At 43.2% G+C, this 13,965-nt stretch overlaps 1 protein-coding gene across 4 annotated transcripts in view; it reads right to left on the reverse strand.

Moving 5' to 3' along the window:
* Positions 1-13,965, reverse strand: part of LOC139687478 (ubiquitin carboxyl-terminal hydrolase 2-like) — a 121,197-nt gene that overhangs the window by 65,971 nt on the left and 41,261 nt on the right. For 3 of the 4 annotated variants that reach the window (XM_071584656.1, XM_071584654.1, XM_071584655.1), the window contains exon 2: positions 9,664-11,062. In XM_071584656.1, the coding sequence (XP_071440757.1) occupies positions 9,664-11,034 (1,371 nt within the window). In that variant the 5' untranslated portion in view covers positions 11,035-11,062. The remainder of the gene's footprint in view (positions 1-9,663; positions 11,063-13,965) is intronic. The other variant, XM_071584658.1, reaches the window with a different exon arrangement.

A 13,965-nucleotide genomic window follows, 5' to 3' on the forward strand; every position in this document is an offset into this window, starting at 1 on the left:
TACGCACAGGATATCACTTATGGGGCAGTATTATTAAGTGCCCTAAATAATAAATCCCTGCAGAGAACTGGGCTCAAATTGATAGAAGTGCTGAAATTATAAGTCACAGTTGGTGATAAACAAACTTATGATATGACTTTTAAAGGCTACAAACAAAAATACAGACCTTATCATGATGAACAGAGACAAACTAATGTCATCATGAATGAACAATCCTCATCACCACCACAACCATGAAAAAACGTCGCGGTAAAAATGTACATATTTAAAGAGGGATATCCTAGTTGACAAAGTGATAGCATACTACGTGGAAGATAGAATCTTTGCAAGCTGACAGAGAAGAAACGTCGCTTCCCTTGTAAAGTAAAAAAAAATCATTCCAACCCCGTTACAGCCCAATCATAACCATTCCTCTCCGATTTCCCAAGCGATCACGACTTAGTTTATGAAAAGCTAGCATAGCGGGATTTAATTACAAAATGACGCTTGCAAGAGCATTCGGATCGTTCACTCGGACGCAAAATTTCGATTTTATTTACAAATTCGGCAGACGATTAAAAAAAAATTGGTTCTTGATATTTTTTTTATTTCACCCCCCCCCCCCCATTGGCAGTGTCCATAACGGTCACCTAGGTTCAACACGTCATCAGGAATCTGGTCAACTTACCAATGCAACGCGAGTGTTTCACTGAATTTTTTGGAATCAGTGGATACAATTTTTTGAATTTCAGCGGAATCGAGTGTAAGAGTATCAGGGACAGATGAAGAAATGTAATTTCCGTTCTCGAAATATTATGAAAGTGAGTTTAACTTTTACTTCGTAACACCATGGAAGAAGGTTTCATGAAGGGATCTTAGGGCATGAAATCGCTCTGTACAACAAAGGAATATTCAAATTAAATTAAAATGGCCCTAATGAGCATTGCATACGCATACACGGAACAAATGGATTTTCAACAACCTAAAACCGTCGGCGGCAGCTTTTTTGTCCTTGGAGCATTTAAATATAAATTTTATTCGGTGCAATATTGCTATAAACTTCGAAAATTTGTACAAATTAACTTTTCTAGATGGTGACTAATGGTGTAGTCTTGATATAAGAACACTTAACTACTTACATATATAATGAAAAAAATCAGCAATTCATTTCTCCTCTTAAATCAGAGTCAAATTCAGCCCTAATTGTAACTATGATAAGCACAGCTGCGGAGGACAAGTGATTCTGCGACGATCGATTGAAAATGCGACTGTAATGACAATGCGAACATTAACAAATTGATATGACAACTTTATAAAGACATATAAAAACGTCTACTTCGTGAATGAGAACGTAATACTGTTAACAAAGGTCAACAAGTAAACGTAAATAGCACTAAACTACAAAAAGAAAACTGCTTTGGACGTCTGTAAGGAGCATAAAAAAATAACTTCTTTGAAGCTACCCACGTGCTCACCAAATGGCAACGAACAACGTAAATGTTCAGAAACGTCCAAAAAATTGCACATTAAAGTCTAGCCAACATAAATAAAGTGCCACGCGTAATAGTTGTTCCTTTTGTTTCATTGCATATATTTCATTCTAGTGATACATGGAATTCCGTGAAAAGAGAAGACGCTCCCAATTTTCCCGAGTGATGTTTCTGGTGTCTTTGCGAGGGAGATAAGAGAAAGAGTCGTCCTTTGGGCAAGCCTCGGCACGGGAAGACCGTTGAAGGCCGGGGCAATACGACGAGAATGACCCACATGACACACACAACAGAAGCGGAGGGTCAGCCCCTTCCAGTGAAAGGATGAAGCGCATTGATGTTACGCTGGCTATAACTCGGAAACTAGGCGATAGATTTAAGAACGGAAAAGTAAAGGTTTTCTTTATTTAAAACAATCGGAAATGACTTTAAAAAATTGAACAGGTCCAGGCCCTGAGTAAACTAGGATTCGGCGCCTGGGGTTAATCAGGATACCACCCTGCATGCATAGCGGGTTGTGGCAATGTACGGGGCGACGAAAGAATTTAATCCACACCGTGAACTCATAACACTGTTGCACATGGGGAAGAAAAGATATTTCAGAAGTAATAACATGATACGATCTCTGAACCAAGTTCGATATTAAATCAACCGCTCCTACGTTCGTGGAAGTAAGATGAAAACGAAAACGCGTTAGAGGAGACTGATGAGAGTTCAGGATACGTCAACCAGCGAAAAGAAGGACAACAGTCCGTAATGTTCTTATCTACGCATCATTTGCATGGAAATGGGTCCAAGGGCAAAGCTGGGGGAGAGAGAGTAACGAAATGGATTCGTTGAGGAAGGACGAGGTAGTTGAAAAGGAGGAATTCGAGAGACTTCACAAAGAACCGCTGGAGAATGCGACGGCTCATTTGAACTCGGAAAAGAGTGGAAGAACATCAACTGGCCTTATAAAACCAGAAACATTCAAGCGTTTGAACCCATTGGTGGCGATCAAGAAGTAATTTCCAAAAATAAAATGACACTTTAACACATCATAGTGGGGAAATTTTGGCAGGAAAATAAAACAAACTAGGAGAAATTTTCCACGTGACTCTCACGGGGGCCTATTTTTTCCGAAAAGAGCTTATTAACAATGCCCACTCGCTGATGGACCTCCAAAAACTAATAAATTATTAAATTGAAGAAGAATTATATCACTAGATATTTCGAGTGTTCCATGAAATCGTTTTTACTTACCGCGGAAATACAAAACGAAATAAATATCAAAATAAAACATGCATAAAATGTGCCGCCGCTGACATTACTATCCTAGCATGCTAAGAATAATGGGCATATAAATATTCCCGGAGGATGTTTTTTATAACGATCAAAACTTAATAAATTGAGTTTAATTAGATGGGAAATTAAATTACAAACCTTGCACTGGATATTATCTTAGAAGCGATTTTTTTCCAATAAGCGTAGTTGTCTGGATATTCAACTAGTAGGCTTATGGATCTGAAGTAGACTTCTCACAAACTTTACCTCAAATAAGCAGAAGTTACACTCCAATTTCGGTAGAAATTAAATCTTGTTGAAAAAGGTTTCCAATGGTAACGCCTAAATCATTTAATAGAAAGGTATAAAAAATAAAATGAAATAAGATAATGGCGCTTTTCAACAACATCCAAGCGCTATGAATTTCTGTCAAGCACAAAACACAAAGTAACTACATTATTTACAGAATGATAATTATAATTTCATAATTATAAGCTGAATAGTATACAATACGCCCTGAAACAAGACTATATTAATATGTAAGTTTTACTAATTATACGTGGGTTAATCAACTTAAGTCAAATCACTCTAGGCATTTTTTCGAAAAAAAGTGACTAGAATAAGGCACATGATACAAGAGATGTTCGTGAAACGATAATGGTCAGTTTACGTTCAAGGATTTTCAAAATTTCTCAAGGAACTCTGCAGAGAGGAGCATACCTGCCAGATTTCTAGCTGGAAAAACATTTGTAGGAAGAAGCTAAATAAAGATGTAGTACTATCGTCATATTTCATCACGTATTACCCTCGCGCAGCGTTTCTATCACGACATCTCGCTCCAGTTAGTTTCTTTCCTATATCACGGCTTTCTTTTCGTGTTGTGACATTATGGCAGAATATAAGACGTTAACATGAAAAATAAAATTTATTGTTCCCTCGCAAAAATTAGTAATGTGAGAGTTCCACAATTGAAATAAAATGGATAAAGTAATATTTCCACACGCACCATATTTGAGTTTCTCTTGTTTATAAGAAAACAATCGAAAAAATTTTACCTCCAGTTCAATTGGCAAAACTTGTCAAACAAATGAGCAAAATATATGTACGCGGTCTTGTTTCACACGAAAAATTTAACACGTTAACTCACAACAATTACTTGAATCAGATGTAACCACAACAAATATCAATCACCATAAATGTAAATCAAGATTACATGGTGCATGGAACGTTGAGCGGAGCTTTAAAAGAAGAAATTATCAATACGAAAATAATATTTTCGGCGACATAAACCAAATGTACAAACGAGAAATTTTAATTCCAAATAGTTCCGAGATAAAAAGAACTCATGGGTGATATTTATTGTTAAGAGTTAGTTCATTTTACTTGGTTTAACTTCAACGCAGCGAATTTTAATAATCCCAATGATAATAAAAATGGCAAATCTGGTAAAATAGCCACGTGGCAATATGGCCAAATAATGAACATATTTTGTTCCGATTTGCTAAGTGCCTGAATTAGGATGCGTTCCAAGGTCTAAATCACTGATTTACCAACTCTCTTCAGGAAGTTCAGTGGCGCATTGGTCGAGTAATTTAGGTAATTTGGTGCGGCAAAAAATATAACAAGTCTACGTGATTCAGAACTGAAGGCGACCGCAAAACTATATAAAATATGGACGTGAACGAGGCCGCAAGTTAAGACGCCAACTAATGAATCTCAAGGCAATCCGATGACCTTGATTTCGAAGGAAGAAGTTCGTCATCGGTCATACTAAATTGTCAAGGGAATGATTATCTCTGAAAATTATTTGCAAAAAAATAGCTTATACCTTATTTAATGCATGCCATGAAAAGTTAGGTCATGAGTTTGAAGTTTGTTTTGGGAACGAACAAATGTTACACTGTCAAGTAATGGATTTCGCCACGATCACTTTTCTGTGTAATGTAGCCTCAGACATCGAAGTTACCAGATATTCATTTACTAGACCAAGTTTAAATCCAAATAAACTTTCTACTCATACGGTAATATCGATATTATTTTATTCAAAAGATATGTATTTAAGGGGTGGGTGGGGGCATATGATAATTAATTAGGTCTTTTAAACATTTTTGACGAACATGTACATAGCTATTAAATAGTTTTCATTGATTTATATGAGTCAATGTAAGAATGCTCCATATTCTTGTGATGCATTTATTAGCGCACGTGCAGAAAATTACTTCCACATCTGAATAATATTTTATTTATTTATGAGTCTTCATTCATAAAAACACCCATCGATTTGGACTTAGGACTTAAACATCACGTAACCGTACGGAATTCACAAACAGGAAGTCATCATGACTATTTGATAAGAACATATGTACATGAAAAGAAACGAGGCCGAAATCGGGCAACGAGAAACGAATGCACGTTACATTCTTCCCAAGACTGCAACAACAGAAATATTTTTAAAGTACACCTCTACTGTGACACAATAGCTGTATTTGTTATTATTGGATTTACAAGCACAGGATTAACCGTTCGGTACGCAGTTCCGCCCTATGAAGTCAGACATGCATATACAGGCATACCTGTATGATACGAGTAAACAAAGCCATTCAAGAATGTATGGAGTATTCCTAAAATAATCTTGGGTTCTAAACGGTGAATATGAAAGTGACAGAAAATTAATCAAAATCATTAAGTTTCCGAAGAAATGTAATGCGACCTGCTCCATTAAATCCCCGCACTTCTAATCACCAATACTAAGCGTACGGCGTCGAAATGTCTTTTACACCCTCTATTAGTGACTGCGCAATGCATGCCACAAATAGCGATAACAGAAGAAAAAATGAAGAGACAGAGCCTCCCTAACTTAATTACAGTGAATCCTTCGCCGCGCCAAGATATAAATAAAGTTCCACGGAGTTGCAAATAATCACTGGGCTACATTTAGAACGAGGAAGGGAAGGAGGAGGCCAACTTGGTATCAGGTGGGTGCACTATGCGATAGGGGCAAAGAAAAAACTACAGAGCATAAGGAAGAAGGTAAGAGCAATATAACAGACAGGAATGGCATAACCCAACGGCAACTTAACACGAAGGGACAGGCATTATTCTTTGAGCACATAGGAGGAGATTACCTTGGTGTGGAACACCCTCCGGGGAACCTCCGATGGTGGAGGCCACGGGGTAACCGGCCTCCTCGAGGGGCACGGGGGCGGGAATAGGGTGAGCCCCGCATAGAAGATGAGCAGGAGGAGCAGAAGCGCCCAAAGAGCCCACGCCCCCCATGAGAGCCACGTCACGAGTCGTCGGCCCACCACTCCCATTCCAGCCACCGCCGCCGCCGCCGGCCTCCCGCCCCTCGCCGTCCCCTGCCCCCTACGCTGCCCGCGGCCCCCCGTTCTGACGCGTCTCTCCTCCTACCGCCGTGCTCCCGAAAACGCCCGAGGCGCTATAAAGCGGGGACGCTTGCCAAATGACCGCAATCCAAGGGAACACTTTGGTCGCGGCGGGCGAGAGCGGGGGAGTCGGGCAAACCCTTGTGCGTAGCAGCGACGGCAGCTTGCCGGGAGGGCTGCGCATCTCCGCGAGACGTCGCACGAGGGCGGAGCGGTTTATCTCGGAAGGAGGACAGATACGAAAGAGAGAGAATAAAAAGCGGCAATAATTATTTCGAGCTAGCAAGATTCGAAGGCTAGTGGAGTAGTCACGGGGGAAAAATAACGCTAGTCAGACGGGGGGAAGAGTTGCGAGGTGATGAGGGGTAGATTGGTGAGCGGTGACGTCGACCGTCCTCCCTCCTGACCAATGGCGTATATCAACCGAGATCGCTCGGTTTCATCCTCACTCCGCGGAGCCGCACTTTACAAGAATAAGATATCCTCTCGTAGGAGCTGGGAGTGGAAGGGGAGGCGGGACCGGGAGAAAGGGGGAACGCTGCTATTCCGGGAGGGAGTTTAAGATAGGAAGATGGAGAGAGAAAATGTGGAACTTGGAAGAGGTACTACGCGGGAATCATCCCGCATTACCCGCCGATTCGTCCCCTTGCGTAATCGGCGTCGTACGCGGGTGGGGACTATTTCCGTACGGCACCAAAACATACGAAGAAAAGGGGGGACGAGTAGGAAGCGTAGAGGTGGTGGAGAACAACCGTGGTGGGACGTCCGCGGCGAAATGGGGCGACACTCGCGAGTACTAAACCGCGGGGCGTGGGTCAAGGGGGATAACCGATAACTAAACGAGAAAGGAAAGCAGAGTTCCTCCGAGACGCGGAAAGCCTCTCGTCTAGACCGGTTCTCTTGCTTCCGGGTGCGGGGGCGGAGGACCTGCCGGCGGAGAAGGGGTCACCAACGGTGGGGTGCCGGTCGCCTCGGCCAGGGCGGGGAAGGAAGACCCCCGGACGGCTCCCGGGGGCGGGGGGAAGGCGGCTGTGGCGTACGCGGGGGGCTCCTCTCGGCGGTATTGGTCTAGGGGCCGACGTCGGGAACGGCGGCAGCACCCGCAGCGCCTCTCGAAATAAACCCCGCGCCCTCCCCAACCCACCTCCCACCCCCTCCCGCCGCCCCTGCTTCCGACACCCGGTGGGTCGGACGAGGCCGCCACGCTCGGAGACCAGCCCATTCACCTTCGCCCGCAACGACGATCCCTTCCTCCCCTTACTTCACACCTGAATATCACTCTCCGGGTGCGTCGCGAAGATTTTTCACGACCGACCGTGCGTGCCCGGCTGCGATCGACAGGGAATGATCGCCGACGGACGCTTGGCGGAAATCTCGAGCCACGGTGACGATGGAGTAATCTTTCAAAGGGGAGAGGGAGATTAATTGGCAGAGTGGGTGAAGGGGGTGTTTATTTCTCTTTGCACGGTCTTGGCCCGCGGCCCGCATGAGCAATGATTGGCGAGTCTGCGAGTGGGAGGGCCGCGAGGCGTGCGTCGTCGTGTCATTCTGTGGCAATGCGTGCATCACGAGATCGGAGCTCGATAAATTCGGAAGTCCTCCTGCCAATGGATCGCTCTGAACGGTGCTCTTGGCAAAGGGGTTCCTTTCTCATGCGAAACATGCAACAATCATAGACGTAAAACTAGTGGGCTTGGCAGAAAGTTTTTTCCGTCAAAACAGTCATGTAAATACACTTCAAAGAAAAATGTTCACTAAATTACCAGATACCAGAATATCTTGTAATTCCACTATTTCTCAAATTCAAACTTCTGATTAGTTTCAAGGAAAGAAATCAAAGACTGTTTTAATCACAGAAAACATTTCTCCAATTAAAGCAAGTTAGGAGAGCGTGCCTTGCATGGATTGGATTGGAAATGCGAGTTCGATAAGAAGTCATGTGCCCAAGAGCGATACTGAGTAACGAGAACCACTACCAACACGTTCATCAGAATTCCCACGCGTATTTGCAGCAATAAGTGGTTAGCTATAATCATGAATGGAAGATAAAAAGAGTCTCCTGCGAAATGACAATTTAGGTCGCAGCATCCTCTAATATAAATGAAAAAATATACCCCTGAAACAAATTAAGCATTTAAATGGCCGAGGATAACAAAAACTAGTAAATTCCCCTCCCCCCAGTTATTTCAATTCAACGGAAAAAATGAAAACTGCGTATAAATAGTCATGTTATTAAAAGCTTAGACAATGGCATCCCAGACAAGCCCCAAGTTGAAATTCTGATAATAACTAGTCCATAAGCTAGAGACGAGTCTATACCGATATATTAATGGCAACATATTCAAAATAAGAACTAATAACAAAGCATAAACAAACAATGATTTGATCAAGATACAAGCACTAACAATATGAAACACTGAGCCTACGGCCATCAAGACCCTCAATGCTACCAAGATAATCGTTAGTCGGCAGCATGGTATCGATTATCTATTTACACTGAGGTACCAAAAATAATAACTTTTACGAAAGGAACAACTAAATAGAGCGCTGAATCTGCTTTCTCCTTTGAAATGCACTAATCACATTTTCTACTAAATCATCTATTTCTCCAGATCGAATAATGTTTTTTAAAAACTAGATACAGGCTTACAGGGAGGTAAGTCCTTAGCTTTAGTCCATCACCAATTTTAACAATCTATCCTATCTACTGAACAGCATTATGTTCACATGGAGGAGGGTAGAGGAGACCTGAACGAGAGCACGGAACCACGGAGGAATTCCGTACAACTGTATCACCCCACCCCAATTTATACGATCGACGATTCCGAAAATTGCAAATCATAGAGATTAAAAAGCGCCCGAAAAATGCCAACACTTACATGCAGAAAATGTTCTCCCTTTTCCCCTTTCCAAATTAAATCTGACCAAAATACAGAATTATCAAAAAATCAAATTATTTTTTGCATGCTATAATTGCATGTTCATACATCATTCAAATAAAGACTAACATTAGCTGGTTTTTTATTGCCTAAAAAAGTTTTCCCATTCATTCAGGCCACTAAAAATTTCAATACAATATCTTAACTTAATTTCTGAGGACTATTCACAATTCAGAAAGATTTCATTCATGAAAAATCCGCATTCCCACGCTTGATACGAGGTAGATACAAAGCATATACACTAAATATAATTTATGTTTATGTTAGAGTTCGGAATCATAAAATATTAACTAATAATTGGGCAAAAAGGCAATGGCTCTCAAGAAAAAATGCATTATATTTGTCTTCAGAATTTCAAGTGACTATAGAAGGGAAATGTCCATACATTTTTTTAATTGTTTTGTATCATAAAAATTTCAAACATCCTTGACATCCAGGCCGCAGGACAGGCAATGTGAATTAATTTCAAATATGAATTAGCATTCACAGGTTATTACAACTAATTTTAATGCAGGGGAGCTTCTAGTCGCATTTCCAATCCTTCCACTTCACAAGGTAGGCGTTTGATGTTAAATATGAGTGAGTTAAAAAAAGGCGTCATGTACTCACGTCTGGGCCCTCAAGCCCTCCGCCGCCCCTCACGGGGGAGAGGACGCTGGAGGAGGACGAGGAGGAGGAAGAGGAGGCCGTAGAGTGTGCCGAGGAGGAGGAAGGAGAAGAGGCGGTGGCGGAGGAGGCGGACATGGACTGGCCCGCTCGGCTTCTCCTCGCCGGAGAGTCCGCCACCACCGCCGCCTCCCCTTCGCTCTCCTCCTCCTCATCGTACTCGTCATCTTCGTCCTCGTCCTCATCGTCCTCGTCCTCTTCCTCCTGCGACCGACGACCCTTGCCGGCGGCCGAGGAGGCACCGGCGCCCAGCGCCGGCCTCGGTGCCGGGTTCTGGTTGGCGTCGAAGAGCCTCCGAATCTCTGCCACGCTCAGCCTATTCCCATTATCGTCCCCGTCATCCTCCCCCGTCGACGCCACGGCGTCCGCCACGCCGTTCGCCTCCGAGATGCAGGAGACCGACTTGGCGTCCTCCTTCCGGAACGAATCGCCAGACATATTTACCTCACGCCTGCTGGAGACACCGCAGCTCCCGCCAATGGCCCGCGCCTCCGTCCCCGACGAGATGGAAGAGGGCGTGGGGGAGGACGCCTTCGAGTCCGCGGACGTTATCGAGGAGGAGCTCCCGAAGCGGTTGCGGCGGTTCAGGCCGGTCGACGACCCAACGGTCGAGGTGGTGGCGGAGGTGCCGAGGTCGCTGCTGCTCGGGTACGAGCGGGAGTGGATTCGGGAGGACACCCCGCTCGTGGTCGAGGAGGATGGGCTCGATCGAAGGGAATTGGATCGGCTGGCGCTGCAGATCGAGGGCGAGTCCCTCGTCCGGCTCGTATCCCGAAACCGGTAGCTCGAGCTGTAGGACGAGGAGGTCGTGTCGGAGCGTCCCTCGCTCCGCTCCCGCGAGCCGCCTCGGCTATCGCCGAGGCTAACGCCACTATCCGTGCTCAGCTTGCGGGCGGAGTACAAACCGCAGGACGAGGTGGTGGAGGAGACAGAGGAACGGGAGGGCGACGCCCGCCGGACCAAGCTCCCTGGGGTGTACGACGACGAGGAGTAGGAGGAGGTGCCGAAGCGGAGGGCGGAGGTGCGATCGGTGATAGAGACGGTGGGCCGAGGTGGCCTCGAGGGCAGGATTGGGTACGTCGTCTGGTAGGGTCTCTCTATGCTCGAGGTGCGGTAGTGCGACGGGGACGAGGAGGTGAACCTGGAGGAGGAGGACCGGGAGAGAGAGGAGCTGACGGAGGAGGAGGTCCCGGCAGAGGAGGACCCGGAGGCTCCGGAGGAGGAGGCGGCGGGGCCCGTGGTTGAATTTGGAGACGGCATCCTGGTGTAGCTCACTGGCTCCGAAACCGTCACATCTCCGCTGCGGTAAGACATGGCTCACATGGGTGAATCCCGCCTCCACCTGAGAACAGAGCGAAGGTGAAATTTGAAAACCAGCTGCAAACCTACAAACGTGCTTAACGTAATTACTATGTGTATATCTAATATTTATTGACTTGAGCTCTAACGGCTAGCAGTATTGAATAAATTAAATGACTCCACTAGCCGTAAATAGTTAACTGTTTCCTGCTATTGGAGTCATTTCATTTATTCGATATATTTCTCATGAATGCAGGTCCGACACATAGGCACAATACATGAATAGCGATTATAGTAACAGGCAACAAGATTAACACACTAATCTTGAAATTCTTTATTCAAAATTGACTTAACATGCTCTATATTGTCAATAACTCAGCGGAGGTCGCTTAAAGGGGAATGGGACAACATTCATCACATCTTAATTTAGCCAATAATCTAGGTAGAAAGAATTTCTTGGGCGTGAAAATGGACATCTGGATGACTTTTGAAAGCGGGCAGATATCTACTAATCAGGGTATTCATATGTATACTGAGTACCTATAGTACCCTTTAGAGTGTACATGGAAACATAATCATTCAACTACAAGGTTTGCATAAAATATATTGGGAACATTTTTTTCCTGAAGTGACTGTACGTTGCAGCGTGCTCACACCGCGCAGGCTCGGTTGCGGGGGGTCTGACCTTCAACACGCGCCAAGCGCCTGCGAGCGTTCGTTCAGCGTATATTGTAATTTTAGTGGACCACTGTCGAGTGATTCGGTGCAAGCACAAAATGCAGCGAACGATTGAACAGCGATAAGCCATCAAATTTAATGGTGGGATGGGAAAATCGGGTACGAAAACGTAGGCCATGATTCGCCAAGTTTTCAAAGATGTAAGCATACCACAAACTGCAGTTTTCATGGGGCACAAGCTCTACAAATATGGCAGAGAGATTGTGGAGGACGAACCCCGCGTTGAACGGCTGTTGACGCCAAGAACCGACGACAACATGCGACGTGTGCATGAAGTGCTGAATTCAGATCGTCGGTTAAGTGTGAGCATGCCCACAGATCGTATTGACATTGATAAGATGACACGACACACCATTATCACTGAAAATTTGGCGATAAGAAAAATCTGCACTAAACTCGTCCCGAAGACATCCAGCCATTCCAGCTCCAAGGTAACCAACTGGCAAAAAACGACAATACGACAATTCCCCAATCCTTATACAGTCCCGACTTGACACCAGTAGACTATTTCCTATTCCCATAAGTGTAATCCTCCCTCAAAGGACACCACCGTGGGACCCTAAATGCTGTCAAAGAAGCTTTCACGCGTGCCCTTAAGGACCTTCCGGAATCCGCCTACCAGGGAGCCTTCGAGTTTGGGTAAACATGTAATTGTATAAAATTTATCAACAATAGGTTGGCGTAACACAATGGCTAGGAATGACTAAGAATAAGAAATCCATTCCATACACATGGAGAATCACGAGAAAAGGGATACATGGCAGCATACAAATTAAGCAAATTTTCCGCTTCGATACAATCAATCATTCTCAGCAAGGAACACAAGTGTCATTATTTGTCACACAACTTCCTAAGGTGACTACATCACAACGCCGTACTGCACAAAGCGAAATAGGGAGGGGGGCGAATCCACGATATAAATGAATCTCCCACAATCCCAAAGAAATTTATAACGAACTTGACAAATATCAAAGTGGTAATTAAAATCATCTACGCAGGCAACATTTGGTATTCCATGTACAGTAGTGAGGATTCATGATTAAAAAATTTCTTGATTATTCTCAGAGTGAGTCAAATGCTCTTTTTGAATTCAGCCTTCATGAATCTAAATAAACTTATACCTCACGCGCGATCCCGTAAATATATGGATGATATTAATTATAATCAGATACTTACTAAATAATTACAATTTAAAGTGTTTTATCATGTTCAATTCTTTCGTGCTTTCCCAGTGCTGAAAGGCATATACTATTATTGATAATCTGTTAAAATAAAAATGAAATTAAATTTATTTTACATATTTTTCTATTCTTAAACGATCTACCTTCACTGGTTAAATACATCTTATCAATAAGTTGTACATTTCTTTCGTGATTAACTCATTTTCCCCGTAAACATGTACACTCGCACTAGTTACATAAGTAGTTACATAAGTTACGCCTTACTAATACACCTGTGGTTAAATTTAACAATAGTTTTCTTAATGATTAACTAAATAATATAAATAATTCATTACGTTCGTGAAGTCAACGTTACACAACCATTGAACGCCTTTGTATTTTTGTCAATTATCCAATCGACTGGATATTTTTATGCCCGAGGACAAAGAATGAATTAAAATATCTAATAAATTAGAGCATAAACGAAAGTGAAAAAAATTGATGATTAATTCTAACTGAAAAAATTCTGGCATTCATAAGCTCTAAAAAAGGATAGCTAAAAAGTCGAATGAATGAAAAATATTTCCCAGTCTCCTAATTTTAGGGATGTGAAACAAGCATTATAAAAATGGATTATATCAACAGTTTTTAAATTAATTTCTAGAGAAATTTTGAATTCTGAATACGCAAAAAGAGAAGACTGAAACGAAGCTCAACAATGCGTCCTTTTCGGTGGACTGACTTAAAAACATTTTGAATATAATCAGGTCTTGCACTCCTCATAAAAATAATAAATGTGCAAATTCTATTTTGCTTAGAGTCGTTCCACTTATCCTGACTACAAAAAGTCAATCACATTCACAAAATCAACTGATGGAAAGTCGTAATCCGTAAAATTACCAATGCATATTCAATGATTTCTAAAATGCCTACTTTCTTTGAAATCCCCAGATCGATTTTCCACGGAAATAATATTTTTCCTTGTATTTCTTGCAGACATCCAAACCGAACGATACTTCATTCGACCTTCATAATATCAGAGCCTAAC

This window comes from Hetaerina americana, unplaced genomic scaffold, assembly GCF_022747635.1.
Source record: "Hetaerina americana unplaced genomic scaffold, ioHetAmer1.1.p SCAF_2, whole genome shotgun sequence".
Taxonomy (NCBI): domain Eukaryota; kingdom Metazoa; phylum Arthropoda; class Insecta; order Odonata; family Calopterygidae; genus Hetaerina; species Hetaerina americana.